The 26,920-nt window shown below is 36.4% G+C and overlaps 1 protein-coding gene across 5 annotated transcripts in view; it reads right to left on the bottom strand.

Annotated features, from left to right (window-relative positions):
• Positions 1 to 6,897: 6,897 nt before the first annotated feature.
• Positions 6,898 to 26,920, bottom strand: part of LOC100647186 (ras-specific guanine nucleotide-releasing factor 1) — a 56,314-nt gene continuing 36,291 nt past the window's right edge. Inside the window, exons 10-27 of one of the 5 annotated variants that reach the window (XM_012310973.3) lie at positions 26,113 to 26,238; positions 25,879 to 25,981; positions 23,961 to 24,212; positions 23,487 to 23,547; positions 23,265 to 23,400; positions 22,650 to 23,032; positions 22,373 to 22,482; positions 22,142 to 22,261; positions 21,259 to 21,480; positions 19,780 to 19,959; positions 19,330 to 19,643; positions 18,890 to 19,017; positions 17,710 to 17,730; positions 15,400 to 15,778; positions 15,169 to 15,266; positions 14,721 to 15,003; positions 14,443 to 14,640; positions 6,898 to 14,274 (exon numbers count right to left, since the gene is read on the bottom strand). In XM_012310973.3, the coding sequence (XP_012166363.2) occupies positions 14,056 to 14,274; positions 14,443 to 14,640; positions 14,721 to 15,003; positions 15,169 to 15,266; positions 15,400 to 15,778; positions 17,710 to 17,730; positions 18,890 to 19,017; positions 19,330 to 19,643; positions 19,780 to 19,959; positions 21,259 to 21,480; positions 22,142 to 22,261; positions 22,373 to 22,482; positions 22,650 to 23,032; positions 23,265 to 23,400; positions 23,487 to 23,547; positions 23,961 to 24,212; positions 25,879 to 25,981; positions 26,113 to 26,238 (3,333 nt within the window). In that variant the 3' untranslated portion in view covers positions 6,898 to 14,055. Of the gene's footprint in view, positions 14,275 to 14,442; positions 14,641 to 14,720; positions 15,004 to 15,168; positions 15,267 to 15,399; positions 15,779 to 17,709; positions 17,731 to 18,889; positions 19,018 to 19,329; positions 19,644 to 19,779; positions 19,960 to 21,258; positions 21,481 to 22,141; positions 22,262 to 22,372; positions 22,483 to 22,649; positions 23,033 to 23,264; positions 23,426 to 23,486; positions 23,548 to 23,960; positions 24,213 to 25,878; positions 25,982 to 26,112; positions 26,239 to 26,920 lie in introns of all 5 variants that reach the window. The other 4 variants (XM_048408253.1, XM_012310974.3, XM_012310975.3 and 1 more) reach the window with 4 other exon arrangements.

The following is a 26,920-nucleotide window of genomic DNA, read 5'->3' as shown; positions in this document are numbered from 1 at the left end:
AAGAAAGTTTTAAACGTTATATACATATTTTACACGATACCTTGATAAATCATTCATTTCGTTAAATCTCATGCGTATTCGGGACCATATTTGACTTTAATCCACGATGATAGACGTTAAAATGTCCATCGTTTATTCAATATCGTTTTATCTAGATTAAAATCAAGGCAATTCGTTTAAAGTAGTTCGGTAGTCGATTTTCATTTAATTCTTTTATTTCTCTCTCTCTCTCTTCTTTTTTTTTTTTTTGTAGCTAGCAATCCTCACGAAAAATAGATTCCAATTTTTATACGCGCAATCGTATACGGAGCGTATCAAATTTGTGAATACAAATACTCACAACTATAAATTACAAGGGAGTAATTTCTGCATAATCCCGCGATAACAGAAGTATCTGGGGAGAACAAGCAATATGAGTGTTGCCAGAGTGCGGATGCACGAAATGGTTTAAATTGCACACGTATCACGCAGCGCACAATTGCATAAAACTAACTTACTAATTTGTTAGTTCGCGATTTGCTGCTCTAGAAACTAAAAACAACGAAATACTTGAGCACCACGTGCGTTTCATATGCCGGCAACGCATTCTGAACGAAAATTTCTCCACTATAATAACGTTTATTCTTCGAATAATGTTTATTATTTCGTGAAAATCGAAATATACAAAATAATTAAAGCGTATGGGAGCAACATAACGATGCACGTTTCGTATGCAACAAAAATCCGCAACACCTACTGTGTTTTGTTGAATTTTTCGGGATTCGTAAAATTAATTTCATTTATTAATCGCTACTCGTACCTACAATTCTGCAGTATGCGTCACAGTTAAACAAGGCCATTGAAATGAAATTGAAATTAAAACACGTTCAGCGGATATTTTGCTGTATCCATGTGCTATTGGCGTATTAGAAATTTCATTCTGTTTTATTTATTTATCTCTTCTCTGTTACTAGATAAATTTTCGTTGTCAAAGTTCTGGCGTAGCTGGTTGCTATGTCCCTCGTACAGTCCGCTTACCAAACTGTTCGCTACCTTCCTCACTCTGTACAACGCAGTGACTCGGGATATTGAATCACGATCTTAGACAGGGTACTTGCATACATACTTGGCCTGATGCAGAGTATAATACCATTTTCTCTGCTCTTTGTTTCCTGTTTATAGGAGAATCGAGAAGTAGAGTTATATGAATAACGCGTGCTTACGCAAGTGGCCTCTTTTACCTTGAAATCTCTTGAAAACTGTTCCGTGAAACTGTTTTCCTTTGTACGCGATACGAGATTACCCGAGAAAGGCGAACGAATTTGACGATAAAGTTATATACATATTTTCAACGAAACAGCCATTCGTCCGTTAAATTATTTCGTTAAAGAATTACGCATTCGTATTTCGCTTATTCTAAAAGAAATATTTTACTTGCGAAAGAACAGATAATGTTGGTAGTTTCACGCGGATAGCACGGTAGGTTATTGTTTGAAGAGCTAATTAAATTGGATTAATGGAACTACCATCGTCTATGGGAACAGTCGATGTTACGTTTAGCGTGTGCTTAATATACACGTGTCTATATATTTCACAGCGCAGAAATAGAAATATTAAATATTTGAATTGTAATTGTAGTTGTTTCAACAACTATCGCTTAAACAGCCCAATTTTCTTCGTAATATTACTCCAAGTTAAAATATTCACGTCTGAGATATCGTCACGTTTATAACAAAATCATGAAATTGAAATGTGTATAATTTTCTGTGCTGGATTGAGTTAGATGCGTAGTAAAGATACTTGTATACGAGTATCAGTGCGTGGAAGTATGTGTACGCGGCGTCTCGAAAACAGATGAACGTAAACTGTTCAGTCGGGTAACAGTCGAGTATGGAAGAAAGTGCCGAGACGCGTACAATCGATGCATATCTTAGAAATCGCTCATCGAATAAATATATCATTATTCTAATATTAATTCCAAGCGTAAATTTAGTGTTTCTATACCATTATTTCGGCTATTAAGATCCACAATTGTCAGCAGTGACCATCCTTACAAACAATAACGATACGCTGTGTAATTCGATGCGTTTGATTCGCGAATCGAATTGCAGATAGTTACAGCCTGCAGCATCCTCGAGTTCTCACGTGTAGTTTCTAAAACGAGAGGCACATACTTCCTTGGTAGTTAATATACCTTAAGGCGATTTGAAAGCGCTAAAAAAGGAGCATAGAAAGGGGAAGAGCATCGTAGAGATTCTTGTACGACTGAACACAGGACAGCATCTGTGGTAGGCGACTCATAATTATGATCTTAATTAAAAGAGCATTAATTAAAAGCGTGCACAGCCGCGATTACAATTAATAACGGTCCAACTTGTTCTCATTACTTTGGTGTACGCGTTGTAAAGAGACATTTGCCAACTGAACATTTACAACGAAGCGCCAAATGTATGCAAAAGAATGTTCATTAGATTTCTGCATTGCAGTGCGATGTTCGTAAGGTTTGTGCGAACTAAAAGCTATGAATGACGGCGGCTGTTCAAAGCTGCTTCTTCGATTGCGGTTCACGTCAGCCGTGATATCTATTCCTTTGATCTCATATAATATTATGGCTGTTACTTAATTACACAAAAGTGGCGTGGGTATTGGGGCGCGCTATATCACATCTCACCGTTCTTACGGTATACTATACTGTGTGAAACGGACCACGACTATGGACACGACGCTTTAACTCTAAATTTTTCGTAATTGCAAATGTAAGGAGAGTTGGGACATAAAAAGAAGTCAGGTTCGTAATGGAAACAATTTTGTTCGATGTTGGCCGATGACCTGTACCGTAATTTCCTTACACATACGATGTTTTAGAGATACGTTTGTACAACACAGTACGTTTGAAAATACGTCCAATCGATCGAGTAACGATCGATCATGCGAACTAGAAGTCAAAGTGCCGAAATTATTCATGAACATAGAGCGAGCTAGGTAAAGGCTATTGCTTTGAATTTTGAATCCGCGTTCTGAATAGCGATTAATTAGTCAAACGATAGATAAGTGAGCTAATCAACAAAATACAAAAGGGTAGAACTTTGATACGTTTAGCTCTAGTTCATCCATCGGTGATAACGAAACGCGATCTGATAAAGACTGAATTGTAATTTTACCTAAAGTATCTATACGATGAATTGAAACATCTATGTAATATAAATACAGTCGGCACACATTTATCAGGACCCTGAGTACTTGTCTCGATGCTCGATCATATTTTATTATTACTTATTGTTATTTAACAGAGGGCCGAGACCAGAGGACTGGAAAGCTAATTGACTGCAACAGGTGATTGTCACAGAATTTTCAATGTCAGCTAATCAAAAAATGACCAGGAAACGTAAAAAGCGCGTTAGCTTCGCTCGATTAATTTTCACCTACTTCGTCTGCTTTCTTTCCTAATATCATAGATATCGTTTTTCTCTTTAGAAATAATTTCACACGGGTTTGAGACGTTAAAGCGGCGACAAAGACGGTAAATAATTTTTGTCAATAAAGTAGAATCGATTAAAGTAGAAATAAACGCGAATGATAAATATGCCGATCGTAAAATATATGTAAAAAAGAAGGATCAACGAATAGCTCGAAATTCATTCACCGAGCGTGGATCGTAGAATAAATTTTGTAGCTGTGACATGCCAGAGGACTGAGAATTTCACGTATAAAAGATAATTCTTGGATATACATGAATTAAATCGACGGTCATCGTAGTATGCCTGCGGAGTTACGGTTATTATTTTCCTCTGCTGTGCAAATATAATACAATTTAACGTTTTTAAGAGTGTTAAAAAGCGAGAATCGCACAAAAATTCCCACTTCTATAGTATCGTCCGTGCGTATATCTCATCGCAGGACGAATCGCACGAAGAACGATGCCGTCGGATATAAATTCGAAATTTCAATGAAAAACTGTCTCTTGCCTTTTTGCTTCGTCGTGCAACGTATCACGTTCTGATAAGATAAACATAGAAAATTTGAGTTCGGAAAACTTCGTTTCATTTACGATAATCTTCCGCGTAGTATCGAAAGAGTGAAACTTTGAAAAGATACACACGTGTCGGAGAGTTAAATTACCGTAGATAAAGGATATTTGTCTTTTGACTTTGGTTAGTCTGCTCGTCTAAAAGTCATCGTCGAAATTAACGTAGCATGTACTTCTACATGTAAATATTCCTCTCTGGCCAAGTTTTTATTATTAACCATGGAAATTAATTTACTTCGTTAATGAATACCGATAAGGAAAGGAGGAAGATACGCAAAGAGGAAGATAATTAGCGTAATTAAACATCTCCTAGAAAGTAACGAAGGTACGTAGTACATAAAAAAAGAAAAAAAAGAAAAATATTAGCTGGTGGAAGAATTATACATATCCAAAGAGACTGGCTATCTACAATAACATCTTACTTTAAGTGAATGGTATTCGAAGTGAATTATTCTTAATTAATTAACGGTTGTTACAATAATAAACGATATTGCCAGCAAGTAATGGTAGGTACATTAACACAATCGGAAATAATAATGAAATCTTATACCGTTATAGTTATGGTAGAGATTTCGAGGCTCAATACGCCAAGCAACCCCCTTTGATGTATATAATACGAAAACCATTGTAATCCAGGGATTTGGTTCGCAAACTGATCAATATGGGCATTCAAAGGATCGGTAACAGTTGTGTTATAATTATCTTCCATTTCAATGCGACGTAATGATTTCTGCCAGAACGTGCAAAGGCAGCAATGCGTATTGACAATGTTAACGAACCAAGGGGCAAAAAGCTGTCAGTAAATGCGGCGATTCTAACCGTGCGCATCATTTCAAACGCAAACACGCAACACCACGATACAAACTGTTGGCCATGTTATGAATGAATCGCGTTATGCCGTTGTTCTACATGTATCGTATAAATACACAACGAAATCGCAAGCTTTTATACGTTTACTCCATTGCCACGTTACATTCGTCTGCTTTTCGATATTCCATGCATTGGCCGAGATTCTTACGTGATATTCCGATTTTCAAATTCGCCCTGACATCGAGTTAGGTAGATGCATAGACTGAGCATTGTACGTACCTCTCTATCACCGTAACAGAGTCCATATTTGCTGGCACACGAACCGATAGAATAACGAAGCTGTAAAGTAGTGAGACAGCAGCGAGGCAACCAGGTTATCGGCCGAGGAAAATTACGCGTAAATTGTGCTAGTGCGGTAAGCAGTACGCATTAAATTATTATACTAATTGGTTTTGTCATTACCTGAACCTACAATTGCGTGCACACAGCAACCGTGCGTTCGGAATCATCACTATTTAGAAACTAGAGCAAAATAGATGGGAAACGCAATCGAAACAGTTAGGTGAATAAAAGCAGTTTGCTACTCATCAAAGATATGTTTGAATAAAAATATTAGGACACACCTATTCGCGAAACGCAAGAATAAAACATTGCCTAGGCGAATTCAAACAGATCGTTTGATAGAAATTCTTTAATCGAAAAGTTCATGGTGCAAATAATTAAACAATTACAACAGAAATTCGAGCAATTGACGATATTCGCGCGGAATTCGCCAAAGTAAAATTAGGCTCGTCGTTATTATTTCCTTCGATAACTCGATTAAAGTTGGAAAATTATGTTCCGTAATCCATACGCTTCGCATGAAAATAAACTGTAAGCATAATCTCTCTATACTTTTGTTGCCACCATACGTTTTCCAGCAGGCGTGAAATAATGCAGAAAATATAATTGCAATGGCCGTTACTCGTTCGTATTAAGCCCTCGAGCTAATACCGCAGTAAGTATAATTCATGTCTATTACATTCACGACTGTTCTCATTAACGTACAAGTTATAAAAATGTTTGTTTCGCGTGGTTACGGCTGGTCGAGTACCAGCGACAAAACTGTTGCTTTAACATTTATACATGGCGTTATTAGGGAGAAGAAGAAATTGAAATTTTTATTGATGCGGGCGAGAGCGAAAAAAGAAATCACGCAACAACAGTCGCGTCGTCGAACGCGCGTACAACGAACGAACGAACGCCTTTTTCCTAAAAAGGAGAAAACTGCCGCTAGTGCGCGACATTTCAACATCCGCCAAACAACAGATTACAAATCGAGATATCAAATTTTTGTAATCGCGTTGCCGACAGCAAGTTTTATGCCGCAATTCATAGCATAATCGATTATAAGTAATTATAGCGATTTTAAGATACTCGTATTCTGGGAAACGTGGCAAACAGCGTAGCAATCGGAATCGCGGACAATAGGTGGCTCCGTAAGAATAAAAACACACGGACGAAGAGTCGTACTGTGTGTAAAACAATGCTACGTAGGTAAATGTGGAAATCGTGAAAAGAAAACATCGTAAGATAGTGTGTTCGACCGAATGAATTATTGAAATCGCTTTGAAAACAGCGATACTGCCATTAGTTTTAAAAGCAGCTAAAGTTAAAAGGCGGTTTTTTTTTATGGAAAGAGGGAAAAAGAACCGAGGCGCAATAATCTATGGAAGTTTTCTTTAAAGAGCATCCGCTGCTATTCTCGTCGGATTCGTTTAAACGCGACAACGGAGAAAAAAATATTTTTTCTTATTTCTGGACGATGTTTAGCTCGGTATTTTTAATTGTGCTGCGGCATTCAATTTTACTGGCGCAGCTACGTGAAAGTTTTCAGTCAGCAGCGATACAATGTTACCACGTTCGTTATCATCTTCGCGTATTTGTAATTTGTCCGAGTATGTACTTAGTTGCGTATACGACAACGACGAGTTCTCGTTTTTTTGACTAGTCTCGGTAAAAGAGAAAAGAAAAAAAGAGGTTGGCGGAAACGTTAGAAAATAATTGAGGAAGTGGGCAATTGTAATAAAAGTCGAAACGAGTTACAGAAGAATATTTTCTATTTAATGTATACAGATCGAGAGAGAAAAGATATAAAATGTTTGATAGATAATAGACAGCGTTAACGATTAATGTATAGCATTCAAATTGATATTTGAATAGACGTTGGCCTTCTTTCTTAATTATTCTTCAACAAGGAAATTCTTTTCTTCGTCGTATTTGCTTCTCACCAGTTTATAAAAACATATGTGACATCGAAGTACTCGATTGAATCAAAGATGACATACAGTGTTATAACGAGTGAGATCGCAATTACACGCTACAGAACATACGTATCATCTCTCTTGCATGTTCTTTGACTCAATCCTGCGAGCCACTTTTCACAATCTCAATAGTAATTCTACGATATTTACATTGAACGTTGCGATAAAGTTAATGCAGAAGTTAGTTATTACATTGTATCGTTTCACGCACGATGCCTAACGTTTGTCCGTTAGGAAAATTATTGATCGGTGATAATTATCAAAATGATATGCGATCCAGTTTTATGCGATATCATTGGAAGAAATTCCGATTATAATTTATATTTACGATAATTGTTTCTTAATCGAAGCAACGTTAAGATATATGAAGCGGATTTTTTGATCTTAAAGTTACGCTAAACGTATACCTCTATCGCAACCGATTCAAAAATTTGGAACAATTACGTTTCTTCAAGTATAACGATTAATAAGAGGTTGTTATTTCTCCTCGTAAAATGTCATAATTTAAATGAAATATCGCGTATAACTTTGAGCGTATAATTTAAAGGAGAGGATAAAGTTATAACCCAGTTATTCACGGTAAAGTAAAAAAGCTCTTACGGCTATAACTTTAAGTTAAGATAACAAAAGGTGCCCTCGATCATACTCATTGCGATTGTATCGATTTTGTGCTTTGTTATAATTTAAGGATTTCCTCTGACAATCGGTTAACGCATCGTAATTCTTGCATCGGTGTAAACTACTCGGTCTAATTGCTGACATCGTACATCTAAATCTCCACGTCAACGGTGGATATATAATTAACATTTACTCACAACCAGCTGATGATTTGTGATCGATAATATTCCGCTTAAGTTTAACTATGTTCAAGGAACGTGGTCGCACGTTACGAATATACAATTATCACGCAAATTCATTCGTTCGTATCTCATGTGCACACGCATCCACGCGCAATTATAATTTATAGATATTTCTGAACGTCTTAAACTTAATCTTAAATAACGTATCGATTTTCTAATCGAGATAGCTGCTCGAAATTTCCAATCAGATCACCGTCCACAAGTAGATTCTAATTTTTAACAGTTGTTCATCTTCACCGTTGCGTTGCTGAACATTTGGGGAACGACACTAACCGTAATACATCGTTTTGAAAATCTAAGCTTATTTCTAACGAATGAAACTCGTTCTCTAAAGGTTCTTAGGTTTCATAACGAATATGTATAACGCGCCTCAAAGACTTCGTATACTCGTTTCGTGAATTTAACCGGCATCTTTAACTGGAACACGACTGTTTCCATTTTCATAAAAAAATACAGCGCAGATCGCTAGAAATTCAACGACCTAAGTTGGAGTATCATGCCGATGAAATATTCCCGAGTTATGGTGATTCAAAACATTAAAAGAAAATCGTGTGTTGCACGGATTTCAGGCTTTCCATGTTCTGTAACGTATACGATGCTTATTCCGTTGATGTACGTTTCCCATGTACCTTCCCATAGATTGAGCATTTGCCTGTATTCGTTTTCAACGTTTCTACGTAAACAGTAACTACGTGAGATATTTGATAATTTAGCTCGATTAGTTTTAGGCTTCTTATTAGATCGATATCGTTAGGTGAATCGAATAAATTCGAACCTCTTACGATTAGCGCGCGGATTTTCATAAATAAAATATAATAAATTCAGAAATAAAACGAAAGTAAAAGAAGCTTACTTTCCATAACTAATTTATTGTTTTGTAGACATACATAACTGAAAAATTATAATTACGATGATACAAACCGTGCGGCAAGTACGAATATACAAATTTATCGATTACTCTTCTGAAGTTATATTTTAATTTGCGAAAGAATTGATTAAATTTTGCTTTCGATCGTTTCTTTTTATTATCCATGGATGAAAATTTCAGACGTATTAAATTTACCTTTACGAATAACTAAAACAACGTCTGTGATATACAGAATAAATAATTGAAGATTTATAACGCAAAATACGTTGAAAATATTTGATCGCTTTATTTCGACATAATACAATTAAAGATTATGAAGTACGTAATTGCGATAAATAAATTCAAATGAAACATAATGTTAACTAAGTACATGTAATTACAACGTGCGTAATATAAATATAAATCATGTGAAATCACTTTGCTGTCAGACACGCTTATTGTTACAGGATCTAACGTTTTTAAAGGAACGTTAAATTAAATAATGTTAAGTAGAATTGGACACTTTACACGTATACATCTACACACATGTACATACATGTACACACGTGTTTAAGAGTTCTTTCATTACGCTACAGAGTACGTATTCGGATTTGTTTTGATTATCTCTGATTGTGAAAGTTTTGTACGGCAGCTAGCCATCGGAAATTCGTTCGGTCGAATAACGTAATCCTTACGAGTGCCCTGTGTTACATAGTAACAAAACTATTCCACGATACTTTTGTTCTAGGTCATCTACTTTTCCATTATGAACATTAGTCGCTTAAGTCGAAACGTTCAACGTTCCATTCCATTGGTGAGACTTTTACAAGTGTAATTCTTTTTTTAAGCGAACTTTTAACGTTTTCGAACGAGTCACAAAGTAAAAAGAAAAGGCTATATTTATCGAGTGATTAAATTTCGATGGTTTAAGGTATCGAGAGATTGACGTTAAATAAATTAATAATCAAGGATTTCATAAAGATTGGATTCATCAAAGTTCACCTCGTTTTCTCATCAAATGTTTTTAAATCCCCGTTAGCTCTTATTCTTTATACGTCTATGTTCTGATTATAGGTACGAGATAAACATTTCCTGTTGCCTTCTTTTTATCTGATTAAGGAATCGTACTAATCTAAGGTTTACTAATAATCTTAGAAGTGCCCGTTATCGAGAAGATTTTACGCGACATTGTTCACACGACACAGTGGCATAACAATTTATAGAATCTATAGACATCGTTTGCTTTGATGTTTAGAGGGAAACGTCGTTTAATTTTACATTTCTATAACGTTTGTCATATAGATAATAATCCATTTACATCCGCATTTATCAATAACAGTAATAGTTATCTAGTTCTGTCTAAATTATCATTTAATATTGTGTATTCGTGTATGTGTGTGTGTGTGTGTGTTTGTGCATGCGCGCGCCTGTGTATACAGAAAAATACCAGTGAACTCGACATTAGTCTCTGAAATAATTTATGCAAAGCTGCAAATGAAACGCGCTTCGTGACTGACCGTGCAAATTTGTGCGCAAGATTACTCGAAAATTGAATATATATTCGTTTTAAGATACCTGGAATTACTCGACAAGTCCGTGGAATGAAGATATAGCTCTACGTTTAGAAAAAGCGCATGTAAGATAATGTATAAGCGAAGGAATTTAATTATAAATACGATAAATGATAAATCACTGGCAGACTATGAATAAGTAACTTTAGTAGAGAATATCTTTCTACGACGTTACACGAGCTTCGCTATAAATCGATCATAGGATCAGCTTTCTAACGGTTTATCGTGTCTGGAAAAGAAATTGGCACATATTTTTTACTAGTCTCGATCGATCAACAACGATACATTTTTGGAAATTCCGTGGATTGTCTTCGATATCGATAAATATGGGAGAAAGTAAAAGATCTTTTTTTCGTTTCTCGTGATCTTTCGGTGATTCGAGATACGTAAGAATCGTGTTAGAATTACGTTCAAACAAAGCTGATCGATACTTTTAACAAGGTGACGAGATGTATCTTGGAACGTAAGATACGAAATCTCCTGGAACGCAAAAGAGAATCGATAAGATTTTTATTATGAGAATGATATGCTCCGCAAAATTATCCAAGTATGTATCAATTTGTACAAGTATGTTTGCTTCGACGTTTCTTTATATTCCATCCGGAATCTGTTTAAATATAATTCTGTTTTTACAGAAGCCTTTGCTAAAGAAAGTTACACATGAACACAGATTTTTAAGGTAATTCGTATCTTTCTTTTTAATTGTTATTAAAGATACATTGTTATTAATAAAATTAATAACGAGATTGGGGCTTTGTATTCAGGTACTCTATTCCTGACCCGTAAGAGTATTTCACGCTTAAAATATAGAAACTCCAGGAAGAAATAACTTTCGATGAGAGTACACAAATTCGATCGTTTTTAACTCGATCGGTGTTAACAGATACGACAAAAAGTAATCGATTTGAGAAACAGGAACACGCGAGATTTTCATGAAACGGCCTATGTAAACCGTGTACATATCGAATTGAATAGCACACGGTTATTGTATAGCAAGCAATCGAATAAAAGATTAATCAAATATACGTTTCCTTTGCACGAAACATCCAAAGAAGAAAAGAACGGGGGATTGTATTTGTGTACTTCATCGTGATATTTCATTTTGAATTTTGTCACGGACGAATACATTCGGTAGTTTTGTTTTACGAGCGTATTCGACGTTGACGAAAACATCGGTGTTAAAATTTCACGCATGGTTTATGTTGATCACGCAGGTTATAGTCCATTTGACTTTCAACAACATTTATGAGCGATACCCTTCGTATTTACAATAACTATTATTTTTTTTTCCATCACAGATATTTATACAATGTAAATTTACAATCAAATAAGCTACGATCAACAGAAAAAAAAACACGGCTGGTTCAGGATTTACAATTGTTATGGAAAAGTGGCTCGCTATAATATCCCGTTGATTGTTTTACTCGCGTAAAACTTGAGCGGGGAACGTGCTAGCTAGAGAATATGTTTCACGTAGTCCATACGTCATGTTCCTTTTTTCTCATTCTCGGTGTACAGACTGACTAGAATTAGCGTAATATCTAGAATTTAGATAAAAGAGAGATAAATAGAAATTCGCGAAACGATATGCGATACACCTAAAAACAACTGAAACATTTCGAATATAAAGCATAGCCAATACCGAGATCGACGTGACTATAAACTATAAAGTAGAATCTTACATCGAGGAAAGTATAATGAAGATTATCCGTGGAATGTCCTTTTGACAATTGGATAAAAAAAGGATCGCGAAGGATGCAGCTGATTACCGAAGCTTATCACTAACATTGTTTCTTTTTAAAAGGCGAAAAAGAGTATAAGAAGAAGAGACAGAGAATATTATTCTATGTATATTTTTGGCTAATGATTCTTGCGTAAAGAACATCTTCCTTTGCTCTATTATTTTGCAAGTATTATATATCTCAATCTGATAAGCACTTTGTCATTGAATTCGTTACTGCGTTCGGACATTTAAATCGATGGTTACGAATCTTTTTCATTCTTCTTCGATTCTTTAATAACGTAGTAATTTTCGTAACACGAGCACCTCTGTTCTTGATTAATTATAATAAATAAAGCAAGACGAAACATATAATATAACGTAACAAAGCGTATACTATCCAGTTTGATAAATAACCCGTTTGCTTCAGCGAGATGACACGGATATTAATTTTCTTCGTATTCGCTACGACGACTTTAACGATACGATCATCGAATAATCACGCTAAAAGTATCGTCAAGTATGGCGGAATAAATATTTTTGGATTACATTTACATACATCTTTACTGATATGCGCGTTCTCAATATGCGAGTAGACTTTACACGACAAATATGTTAAAAATACACGAAATAGAAATCACACTTTGCACTGTTATCGATCAATCTTTCGATGGAAAGAAATATCGATACGATGGAAATTATAATAGGTCCCGCTCCCCTAACGAAACTCTTCGGCAAATTTTCTTGTAAAACATAGTACTATCGGGGAAAGAAACAAAAAGATGTAAAATCAAGCACATACTATATACCTCTACGACATTGTTGTAACGACATTAAGAAACGATAAGAATAGAGAAGTTTGGAAACTGGGAATAAAAATTAGATTAGGATTAGGAGCCGATCGAAGGCATTATATCATTACTCTACTGATTGTCAAATACAATCTTCGATCTTTGCTGCTAATCTCCGTCTCTAGCATTTTTAATATAAATATTCATTTGCACTGGCGCGTCTCAAGGATTAATACTGCTCGATTGAGCGACGTTAACCAAAAATCAACGATCGAAATCTCTCCGGTTTCGTCAGCTAGTCTACACTCGGTCGAAATAAATGATGTTACCGGCATCGTCCACCACTTTAACGTCGTCTCTCGACCAAATGTACGTTTCGTACATGTCGACGACAGTGATCGATACGGTTCGCTAAATAAAATAGAAATATGCTGGTAACGTTCGTACAAACTATAAACTTTTGCTCCGCGTGTAATCGGAACGATCCAGCGTTCCAACAAAAATGTTGAAAATTTCGATCGCGCATCGTACGCGAAGATGGCACAGCGCGATCGATATATTCAGAAATTTTCCTCCCTCGTTCAAATTACTCGTTCAAGTAGCAACGAACAACGCTTTTCTCGGATTCCACGTAAACACACATTGAAATTCACGAGTGGAAATATAGGGAAAACGGACGTTACTGTGACTGTGACGACGAGCGAGACTGGACAGAAATGGACGGGGTTGAAAACACATTGGCTCGTGTCCGACATAAACCGACGCCATTCGTACTATTTGCAAGAAATATTGGACATCTACTTTCGAAGAAACTTGGGGAATATCAGGATACGCTCGCCGGTTAGGCTTTGGATTATAACTTCGTCTAGACGTTTATTTCGTCCTTTTCTCCTAATGAAAAACGAGAATGCTACTCGTACGATTCGTATAGAATCGACGAGTTGAGTGCACATTTAAACCCGTAAACGCTTCTCATAATCACAATTGAGCGATTGAGATTCAACGCTCAGTGTGAGTATTTCTTTCCTTTTTTTCTTTTAATTTCTTTTTTTTCTCTTTTAATGTTTTCCGTATCATCTAGAAAATAGCCCGAGGATAAGACAAGGATAATTACGTATCGATAGTTGAAGTGGCTTGATACTTAAGATTACTTTGTGGATGTATGGCTCACAGAAGGTGGCAGATTAATTAAGGTTGAACTACTTAGCCTGGATGTTCTTGGCTCGATCTCCAAGGACATGCGGTATAGATCCTTCTCGTTTAGCATCAACGACGGGTCCAGCAGATAATTCGTAACTTTCGTTATCAGTTCGATCTTGTAGGGTGTCTGCTGGAAATGTCGTATCTCTCGAATCACGTGGGCAATCTGGAAATAAGTCGAAAAATTTCCTCCAAGTTTCAAACTGGATTTAAAGAATTGGCTCGGTCTAGGCAAGTTTATACGTTTTCAATTCGCAATATCTCTCACTTCTCTCGTTCGTTTTTTACAGTAACAATTTTACGACATAACCGAGTAATAAATTGACCGATTTACCATTCTCATTTTGGAAAAGTTTAAAAGGCCATCTTCGGTCATAGTTGGTGTACCCTCTTCTATGAAAGAAAGATCGGTCAGATATAATCCTAAATAAGGAATGCAAGGTGGATCGCATCGATGCAAAGCGTCCCGTAGATTTCTAAAGCGACCGTCCGAAGACACGATATTCTGTAGTCTCTCGATCGTTTGCTTCGTCTATAAAACAAACGAAACAGCTCGTATATGTTTCTCATTCTCCGTTTTAATATCGTCGATCTCTCGTGATTTTCCCTTACCGTTTTCGAAACTTTTTCCCAAGTCTTCTTCAATCTGAACACGCTGCTGTTCGTAAAAGCCGCGCAAATCTGTAGCACACCGTTGTAATTGTGCAAAACCCTGCTGATATCCGCGACAGCGGCCCACTTCTCGATCGCTGCGACTCTCGCTGACATATTCGAACGCCGGATAATCTCGGAGACGACCAACTGCGACACTTCGTTGAATCTCTTCGTCATCAGGAGAATGTGCGGTGCGCGCGTAGCCTTGTCAGTTTTCATCCACGCTTGTCCAAGAAATTCCCTGCGCAGGAAATGGAAGCGGATTACAAATACTTTGGATGTCAGCGTTCCCGTATCGACGGATACGAGTCGGACGAATCTTCTTTATCCAAAAACGTTTATTTTCACGGTGAAACTTTAACTATTCATAAACGGAGCAACGAGTTAGTACATTTGGATAGCTTACTCGCTTGAAATAGACACGAAGATCTTGTGATCCAAGTACGTCATTTGCTCTGCGATTTCAAGCGCCGATAGCGTCTCGATGCTTTCTTTCGTTTGCACCTGAAATCGCGTGACAATCTTTTTCAATATATTACGGTTTCTAGTACAATGTTTTTGACTAGGAAAAATACAGAAAAAGAATTAACCATATCTATTTAGTATCATGGGTTATCGATATTTCGCGTATACGTACAGTGGGAGATGCCAACAGCTTCTTCAGATCCACTTTGTTGCTCTCTGGCTCTTCTTTCGTGATCAATCGAAGAAGTTGGCTCGCGGCTTTGTGTTCGGCTGGGAGAAGATTCGAGCAGTACATGATATCCTCGAGAAATTCGATCGTCAGATTTTTCAACGTCTGATCAGACTCGAAGTCTTGAGCGTGTTTCGAGACCCAATGCCTCAAAACGTTTAACACTCGCATCGTGGCTGCAGTTGACATGACCGACTCCTTGCGTCTGTTTTTGTCTCGACAAGAACCACTGCGATTATTTCCATCAATGCCTTTGTCCGGGGGGTTGCTCGACGCAGATGTTGCAATTGCGAATGCAGTTGCAGCCGTCGAGGTACTACTCCTAGATATATAGATTAGCAACGTTAATCCTTTCTGCTTTGAATTTGTTCTTGTGCTGTTTGTACATATTAAATGGACACGTAGTATTTATTCTTTTACCGTTATGATTATTCTTTTGAATAGTATGAAACGTTTCATTTATGACATTACATCCATCATTACATCTATGGCATGCATATCTTTAGCATTTGTAAATTGTTATGCCATTTAATATATCGATCCTCGTATTATTCAAATAAATAATCATAAAGTATATTATTTAATCAGTAGCTTGTTATTGGTTAACATACTGTTGCTTGTTCGGGTATATTCGTTAATACATATAATATTGTTTATTCTGTTATATTTTTTATGCAATTCCCTTTCGAGAATTATCGTGATTCGAATCAAAGCTTTTTCTTTTCCAGAGATAGGCTTTTAATTTAAGCGAATATCTTTCACGTTGAAAATCTTCAGTGAAGCACAGATATTAAATTACTCGACAGTTTCGTAATATCAGATGATTACTTTCTATGAACATGTTTGTTCCCCATCGACTTTAGCCCGTACAACATTTCAATAATCAGTAAATTTACATATTATAATTTGTAATATTAGAATATAAATTTACTAATTAAGACGAGAGAATACCAAACTTTATATCGTTTATCATTTTATAGACAATAGTGAACATCCAAGTGTGACGATTAAAAGACACATATTTCTTTCTTTGTCATCTACAAACTACTCAGCACATTACGAAAAAAAAAAAAAGAAAAGAAAAATCTAAATCATATCTTTTTCTACTGATCATTCGAAATACGCTGAATCTTACAACTTTTATCACTTGAATTTGTATTTTGCAGTGTCAACTGTATTTATCTTCCGCCACAGTATTCCCAATGAAATATCGTAAACGTTCGAACATCGAATTATACGTAGAAAGATATTATTTCAAGATATTATTCAAGAATTGTATAAATAAAAATAATGAAACTTTAATTAGATTTGAATTTTAATATCGTTAATATCGACGTTATATACACATGTATATGTATATGCATTATGCAATTTTTTGCGATAAAAAAAGATACTGATTAATAAATAAATCAGCCTATTGCGAATGATTTCTCTAATCTAGAATCTAATGTGCACTAGTGTGCGCCTTGCTGTCTAGTTGATTAACAAATACCGACAATGCAATAGCTGTATCCGGCTGCTGTACTAAACTATAACCGCGGTAGAGACACTATTACCGCGAATATCAATTAATACAAGACGTCTAAACAGTTCAAACTATTTCTATTTCGTTTAGCTCGCCCATGATGCAGGGTAATTAGTAATAAAATGAAGTAGGTAATACGAAACATAACAAATGTTTAAAAAATATATTACAAGATATCGATACAGCTTTGATTATTTCCTTTGAAAGATAGATATTGAGATAATAAAAATACTTGAAAAAATATTATGCGATTATAATATAGAATCTTGGTTTTAATATAGTCGATATTTATAACAAATCAGGTTCGGGTATCCATGCATTCAAAATCTTGTTCATTATCTGAGAAAAATAGGTTTGTAAAAAGATTCTGTACAAGTTATAGTTCTTCTGAAATAGGACTTCATACTGTCCTACGACTCGTATTACGCGTTACTATAGTTTAAACTATTTGCGACTTAAATTATAAAAATTAACTACGTCAGATTGCGCGAAAACTGATGTTATATACTTTGTACGCGGTTAATTTTTATTTTTAATAAATTTAAGAAGAGCTAGATACCTTTCGGGGTGTATGGAAATTTTGAAATTTTGCAATGTGCTTCAAGTGAACGCGAGCAACAAAACGACGAGAAAGCATACACGTGAGTTTGTGAAAGAGATAGAGATTATCATGCGCCACATAGAGTGAAAAATAGCAGTGTTTCAGAAGCAGAAACCATGACACTTACCAGATAGGTACAGGTCCAACGCTATAAGTGACACAAAACGTCATATGAAATACAGTTGCATTAAAATAACTAAAGTATTATCCTGGATTGAAAAATTCATTTGGTGAAATATTTGAGGGATGTTGTACTCGAAACAGCGGACAAACGCATACCAAATAAGCATGTCGAGTTACGAATAGAAACGATTTACATCGGTATTGGAATCGACAGTACGTTCTTTCGAAAGAATATTATTCACGTATTATCGTGTTGAATAATAAATATCGTATAAAGCGTACGAAATCACGAAACTGAGCTTGAACAATCGATTCTATAACTAAATTACAATCCGTATACTTTCAAATCCGTTCGTTCGTGTCACTGGAAAAATATAATTGTCTAATTACCAACTCAGACCTGAGATCTTGGAATTTCGATGTATCACTTAATCTCCTAAGGACAAACGTAGAGATAAAAGAAACTATATTAAAGTAGAAGAATATCGGATATACGATGGTCGTTAACTATAATAAGGAAAAGCTATATACTTTGTAGTAAAAATAATATAATAAGATACACATAAATTTTCCAATCGTTACGTATGCAGTACTTTATAAATAATAGAGAGAATAGATGATAGTGTTGTTTAAACGAGGATAGAAAAATACGAATATCTCTGTCTACAAGAAAAACAAGGAAGATTTATTTGTAGGCGGAAGAAAACACGTAAGAATACCGAGACAAAGCACTCATGCGTAAGAAAGTGAAAAATACCTTTATTACAGTCAACATTCATTAGCGATACCGTGAAACGAAATAGAGATAATTTTTCTTCTTTTTCTTTTTTTCTTCTGTTTCAAGATACAAACGTCTGTACAAATTAGTTCCTTAATTATATTCGCGGTACACGTTCGATAGAATGATTAATCGTTATTTTAACGTAATATTATAGTATCTCAATTAGCTCAATACAATTTATACATGTCCTCGAAGTTGCATGCTAATGTTTTCTTCAAATGGATACGGTAGATGACTATAAATGTTGTTCGATCGTATTTTCTGTATAAAGACGACGATATCGTATAGTTTTCGGGAAATGAAAACCTCGGATCGATCGACATGCGCACTTTTTTTTATGATGCGTACAACAACGTATGGATATACATAGACAGTTAAACACGTCAGGAATACTCGAACGAACCTTCGATGACTCTGCCGAAAGCTGGTAATCACTACTCCAGCTTTGCTGGAAACCTGGTCATGTTGGAAGTTGCCTTGTTGGGAAGACATTTCGATTTCTTGAATCGATCGCCTGCTCATCCAATAATTCTGCAAAATGCAAATAACCCATTCAATATTTCATTTATATTTCAATCGATGATATCGCATCAAAAATACGATTAGTGTTACGTCCTCGTATACGTAGCTCGTTGTACGTTAAATCCTTTGTAATCTCGGCAATAGTATCTCGATTAAAAATATTATTAATTTAGAGAAAATGTACTATCACCGGCCTTCTGTACGCTATACTTCCCTACGTTCTACTTATTTCGATTACTGCCGCATGTTATGTACGTTATGCATATATCTGTGTGTATGAATAACATTAAGTGTATCAAAGAAACGTATTTCTCCACATACTCCAGTTATAGTAGAAATCGAGCTACTTCTTGCGGTAGCCGCAGGAGCAGAGGCGATGGACGCTCTATGTTCGTTATGATGTAGATGCTGCCTCTGTTGATTAAGCTGATTTTGTTGAGGAGACGGCGGCTGAGCCGATGGACTGCTACTTTCGCCTTCTTTCGCGGGCTGTATCTCTTTCTCGTGTTTGCTTGCTTCGTTCTCGGTTGTTTCGATGGCTGTCGCCTTTGGCGTTGTAGGAGTTTTCGTTGGTGTCTCCTCTTTCGCTCGTTTCGATGTTTCAGACTCGGCATCCTCATAGACGAACTGTTCCTCTGATAATTTGGAAACAATTGTATGAGTCATAGACTATGAGTTCATAAGACTATGAGAAAGTTATAATGGAACAGCCTGTGTAAAGGAGCCATGCGACAAGTGGCATGTTAAGCTTTAATTTCATAATTAGCGTACCCCCTTTTGGCGGATCCGTTGCCACAGGTGTATCCGTTTCTTCGGAGACGCCACGCGAATAAGTAACCCCATCCTGTGGACTTCGATCCGATCCTGATCCTGACCCTGAACCAGTTGACCCAACCAACGTAACGGAACTCAGGTTGCTCGGAGAGGAAGGTGCGCTTATTACCGTATTATCTGAAATTAATTACGCTATTATTTAGTATCAGCTATCGCGAAACGCGTTTGTCACGGTAAGACATTATATGATAAAAATTGTTTAAATAATTTACAATCAATTTTCCTTCAAATGATATAACTTCTTACTGTATCCGGATAGTTATTAACGGAGGTATAATAGATTGGAAAATATTACCTTTTTTATGAGTTACGCCCCTTAATAATACTGCATGCGGTGCACATAGGTGAGACGAAATTGTTTAAATAATATTAATATATATATCAATGCAAAGGCCTCAGTAAAATGCAGGGATGAGTGGGGTAAAACGGAACGTCGGTGTTTCTCTTTGATAAGAACTGCGAATGAGTTGCCATTACGTGACAAGGGACTAAATACTCCTCGCGACAATTCACAATCGACCATAAACACGTGCGCTCATTATTTCTTGGCTTAGAATTTAAAAAATTGGAAAAATTCCCGCTGTCGAAGTTTGATACGTCAAGTATATTAAATGTTCACTGAATTATCTCATCAGCGGCAAAACGAAACGCTTCAGTATGGAATAAACTGCCTATGTAAATACGTATAGACAAGAATAGAGACGTTTCTTGGCACGTGTTATTCTTTCTTGCAATTGGGTTGCAGAATAAAATTCGAATTGCTGTTATAGTTTCCCAGAAAATTTTAACTTTGTACAGAAAATTATGGCGTACGAGATACGTTTTTCGTTCGATCCAGCTGTTAGTTTAAATTTTAATAATCAACGCAATTATCTCATGCGAATGTTATTCACGTAAAAATCCACGTGTATTCTTCGAAGTGTCGCTAGTGCGTGTTCGTCAAGTTCCTGAAGAAAATACAGGATAGCGAAAAAAAAGAGGAAAGAGGAAGAAGAGAACGAACCACTATATTAACATCGACCTATACGTTGGTTTTAAACGAGTGTTCCGTTTTATCTCACCACTTGAGCGAAGTGAATATTTCAATACATCGGGAAAATCATATTTTCTGCCATGATCAACTACTTCTCTTCGCAAAGTGTTTCATCTTTTCAAGGCCTAGTGAAGACTTCTAATGGAATCCTATGCATATTGCCTTCTGATGGGTTGTTCTTGCAATCTAAAGTTAAGTGTTTCCTTATATCCCAGTCTATCCTAGTTTTTAAAATAAATTTTATAAAAGAAGAAAATAGATCTTTTAGTTTTAATAATTTTCTTCGAACAGAAATTCGAATTGCAGTTATTCTATGATTTCTATTACCTGTTCCCCTTAATACGATTAAAAAACCGTACACCTTTTCCGAAATTTGATCTTACCCGTGAGTGTCTCAGAGCTGGACGAAACACCAATGACCTTCGGTATCGTTAAATGACAGCCATCATCTTCTTCTTTCTTTTCTTTGTCCACGCGAATGCTGATTTTTCGTGGTGTTGCAGGAGATTGAGAACCAATGGACGCAGTGGACGATTGAATGGTAGGACTTCGCTTTATAATTGAAGGGGCTTCGGAAATCAAACCTAGTTGCTGCTCTTCGTCCACTAAAATAATTATTAATCGACTGTTACAAATATTTTTAGTGTTACGAACTGATAGAACTCATAGAATAACTTTCACGCGTATTTCGTGCTATTAACAATGGCAAGTTTGTTATGTTAGTTCGTTGCTATATCGTGAGCTTATTAATCACCGAGACATTAGCAATACGTAATCGTTTATTAGCAGACAGAGTCGTTGAATCGTTAACGTTGATAATATAATAACTTTAACGCGTTAAAAAACATATCGCTCGAGTAAAATAGAAAATTCGATAATTCTTCTAAAACTAGAGATATGCTATTGCGTCATGCAACAATCTTCAAAATAATTGCCATCTATTTAATTGCATGCCGCAATGTGAAACAGAGGTACCTAAAAAAGAAATCTTAAATAATTTACAAATATATTATTTTGATACATAATTTGCCGCTTGAACTACTTAAATGCTTCGCTATAAATAGACATACTTTGTGCGATTTGCAACAATCGAAAAGTATTTGTACGTGACTCGTAATTATTTGACAATACATTAAAAACGGAGGAGCGTTATTTATACGTATAATCTATGAAGCTATTTCATCTAACTCTGCTAACGGATTTTACTTCTTCTGCATACGCAATGAAAGCTAATGCTACGCTCTTCTACTTTAATAAACGATTTACCCTTTTTATATCCGCCACTGCGCCAATATCCCTTTGAATTGAGCGTGTATCCGCCGCTGCTAGAGTCACAGGAACCGTGACTCTTCGCTTCGCGGCTGTCGCTTATTTCCGATCCGTATCCTATATACGAAAGAAAGATGAAAGGTGAATTTTTCAGAGACAATTTATCGATATTTTTCATGAAACCACTTTTTAATAACGTAAGATTAATTTACAAGTTGATAAATATACCAGAAACTGAACTAGCCCCGCTGGTTCTTCGTGGTGAAACGCTGCTTCGTCTTCTATCGTCCACGTGCAATTGCGAGTCCGCTGCGTTTCCACCCAATACGTCTAAGGATCTGGTGGGCATATACATTTACATCCAATTAGAAAAGTCGAAATTTCTTGTGTTTCACACGTACGCTACAACTTGTTCAGGAGAGACAGGATTATCACAATCCAGTACGCCCAGTCAGAAGGATACTTTCGTAAGAAACAAGAATGAATAACAGATTCAGATACTCACACCAGGGAGCCAGTAGGCATCTCGGCATCAGGTGGCTCAGCCTCGTAAAACACTTTCTTCAGAGCTTCCAGTACAGTAACGCCATTGGTGAATACTCGATACGTTAACAAAAACGTATTGAGGAAATCTATACTGAGAAATCTGAGATCCGTCAGACGTTGAAGTAGTCGTTCGGGAGTGGCTGATCGAATTTGCGGCACCTTGCAGGAATTTAAGGTCCTACTGAATCTGATATCTACGTCGTCCTTGAACAGCTTTGGATCGTTCCTGATGGATTGAGGCATCGTGACGGAACTAGTGTCCGACAACGAGCCTCGAACTAAATCGTTGAACTGAACGTTGTCCATACACTGGCTGATATCGCTTATCCAAGCAGCTTTCTCCTTCATTTATTAATTAAAAATTTCATTAGTTTCCCTTTTCTCGCAAATGGAAAATATAAAATGCGATTAAAGAAAGATAATTCAAGAGATTCTGAAGAGAGAATTTTCCGAGAGAAAACGAACAAGAATGTAGGTATCTATGGCAATATAATTTCGGGCAAATGATGCTTAATAGTTAATAATTATATATTATATGGATAATAATCGTTGCTATAATCGTTCTACGCTATACCTGAATAGTAGGAGCTACGAGGTGTACTGTAATTTGAGATCCGCCAGATTTTAAGTCGAGTATGATTTTGAAGTCACGGTTCTGCAATTGGCTACTGGCACTTCCGCTACCACTTCCGCTGCTCTCGCTGATGCCGCTGGACATCGAACATACTGACAGTTCTAAAATCAGTTTGCAATCACGGCAATACTATATTAATTATGTGTAAAGTATTTAACACACTTTTGCACAAGGCAGATCATCCACTGCTTGGAATGTCGCCGCAGGCCCAAAGTCGAAGAAGCTTGAAGTGTTGCAAATAAATGCATAAAAAATTAAAAATAGTAGGAAGGAGCATTCTACGTATAGGGAAGCAGCTGGTCTACTTAGAGATCTAAAAATGAGACATTTTAAAGGAAGGTAGACGATAGTTGACTATTTTCTTTACTACTAGGAGCTAGGAGAGTTAAAAAGTCTTCGTGTCGAATCCGCTGATTAATTAGTCGTTTAAATACTTAACAAATTTGTGGAAATAAATTTTTACAAAAAATGATACTTGTTGCCGTTCGAAGCTGCTAGAATTTCGCAAGAATTTACGTTTAGTTACAAGTAATAAACCACCTACTAAGTGCGAAATATTAAGTCGATTGCAGTAGCATGAGATTACAAGGTAAAGCACTAAGAAGCCTTAGTCAAAGGATAATAATGTTGTAATACCATCGTCATCTGCGGTACTCTGGTCGTTAGGGTCCTCCACTAACACCGCATCGGAAAGAGGTATTTTTCCTATTTGTGGGACAAGATTCAAACGACCATCGTCGTCCGATTGACGCGTCGTTAGTAACAAATGATTGGAAAAGAGAAAGCACTGTCTGACTGCTTCCTTATCGCCGCCACCTTTGCCTCCAAACGTCGCGCTCAATCTACTTCGAGCTCCTTTTGGTTTATCTATGATTTGGATGAGCGTACCTGAAAAACATAAAGTAGTAAGTTAATAGGAAGGAACCTTTTATCAAAGAATGGACAAAATATTACGAATCGGTAAATTAATTTGTTCAAAAGCTTTGCGCGCAATAATATTTTCAAATGTATATACCATACGTAAATGTATATAATTAATTTTACCAAAACACCATTGCCTGGAAAATAATCACGAAAGTTTGTTATTTACTCGTACCTTGTTCGATTCGATATGTATATGAGTTATTTTGTTGATAAGTCGGCATAGAACAACAACAACAAAAGGCAGGGAATTATCCACCAGTATTTTCGATGTATCTGAATATCCTTGATCCCTAATACTATCATTTGTACACTTCCTTGGTCCCCGTTATTTCGACAATACATCCAACAAATACGAGTCACCTCTCGATAAAATTTACGTGATCACATTTTCAACACACGCTGAATTGTTCACCAATCGAACTGCAAAATGGAGCTCGTATGTGCTCGTATATATATATATATATACATATATTTGCTTTTCGTCCCGCTAACCCCATGATGCAACTTTCAAATTATCAGTCGGTAGTTCTAGAAGCTACAATTTCCTTCTCTGATTCCTTTAAGCGTTATTACAAACGTAGAAAAATTACAATTCTGACGATACGAATATCAGGAGAAAACTATCCGCGGGTGGAGCTTTTGCTGCACGCTATAAAGACGGAAAGACGTTTGCGTGGTAGCCATGTGATGCGATATCAAACACGAGGGATCAGGGCTGTGTTAACAAACGATCCGTCCTTCTCGAAGAGAATTCCAATTCACGCGGACGTGTGTTCGTACGGAACGAAAATATCATGCACTAGAACGTGAAAATTTGTCAACGAATATCGTTTTACAGATATAGCAGATAATTTGCGTAATCTTTTATTCGGACGTGAGAGTGATCTAGGAGGATGACGAGAGTCGCGTTCTGCCTCAAAACGTGCCCTATCAAATGTGCCTTATTAAGCACGTTATTTGGAAAACATGTCTAAGGAAGACTGCTTCTAAATATCTTGAAAATGTTTTTAAGCAATTTTTGACATTCCTACGACGGCCCTGACGATACTTGTTGCGCATGATCCAGCAGTTTCGGCGTAGATCACGTGCATACGAATATACAACCCCATCGATTCTGGGGCACGTAGGGACGCGCTTGCGCCACGTACTCCGAATTTTCATTTCTCATGGATATTCCGGTAAAACCTTGGACGAGACGTTCACGTGTAGCCAGCTCGACCGAGTTGATTTTACCGACTGCGGCAAAGAATTTTCCATCGATTTTCTCGGTTCAAGGTAAAGGGAAAGCGAAGCTTCGATAGGATCTCGTTACCGACGTCATTGGCAAAGGAAAATGTAAATTTCTACTCGGTCAAGCAATTCGTGATACCAGTAACCGAAATAAAGGAAAAATGTACGCACGATGTGCTTGTAATGAATTACAGTAGCGATGAAATAGTCAAATTTAGATACGTTTTTAGCTATTATCCGATCGACCATATCAATCGTATACTAATTCGAACATGGGAATTATCGATCGACCAAATTGAAGGTAACTAATTCGCAACTTTAAACTTCTTCCATCCTTCCCACAGCTATTCGCACTACCATAAAAATTAGATGCATAGGGAAAATGAATAATGTCGCTCACCCTGTCTGACGAACACTTGATTGACGTCGAGTAAAATATCGCAACCCTCTACGATCATTCGTTCCACGGCCAAGTTTTTTCGCAAATTTTCTGTTTCACTGACCTGAAATAACGTGAACATATTAAATCCTCTATCAATAATCAATAGTTAATACTATATTACAGAATTAACTAATCAAAACATGTTGCTCCGTAATGATTAACCAACAACTTAATCGAATATACGATTAGTACCTCGTCGTGCATTTGTCTCGATAAATATTCCAATTGTTGCCTCGCATTTTGTAAACTTTTTCGTTCAACGTGATCGTAAGGAGTGTGAGCCAATAATTCGTGCAGCGTAATAATGTATCTTGGAATCTGAAAAATATATGCAGAAAATTATCTCCGGTCACCTTATTAACTTTGAAATTATTTTAATCAATATCCAATTTAACGCTAGTCGCTTGCAGTAGAATTCATCGATCAATTCTATTGGATTTTCAGAAATAAATTACAATATTAATCCACGTGTCAGGCAATTTCTAGGATAGTATTACCTAAAACGTCGTTAATCGTATTTAAACCTAAAACACGTAGGAAACAAGGTCTTGAAAATGTAACTACGGTATTAATTTTCAACGATAGCAGTCGCTTATCGTTTTGCAAAATTTAACCACATCGTGTATTATACACGACACTGAAAATAATTCTCTTTAATCCGATTAATCGCATTTGAGGTAAGGTCATATTCGTGCAAATGTTAGAATTTCTTGGTACTCCTCGTTGCTCCTCTTCTTTGCTGTTCTCTTTTACTCCTAACTTCTCCGGCCCTTTTTTCATTCGTCGGGTATAAAAAAATATTTAATGGGATTTGTCTTGTTATCCTATGAAGAGTTGTATAAAGCGCGTATAATCCTTGAAAACGACGAAACAAAAAAAAAGAAGGACGTATTATACTACGTTTATAATTCAAGTGCGATAATGGAAATTAGTTTTAGAATATTTATTAGAAAATGGCAAGACAGCATGCTGCAAAAAAAGATTAGTGCAGAAAAAATAA

This window comes from Bombus terrestris, chromosome 8 (assembly GCF_910591885.1).
Source record: "Bombus terrestris chromosome 8, iyBomTerr1.2, whole genome shotgun sequence".
NCBI lineage: Eukaryota > Metazoa > Arthropoda > Insecta > Hymenoptera > Apidae > Bombus > Bombus terrestris.
Note: the sequence above shows the minus strand (reverse complement) of the source record. Positions and strands in the feature narration are given on the sequence as shown.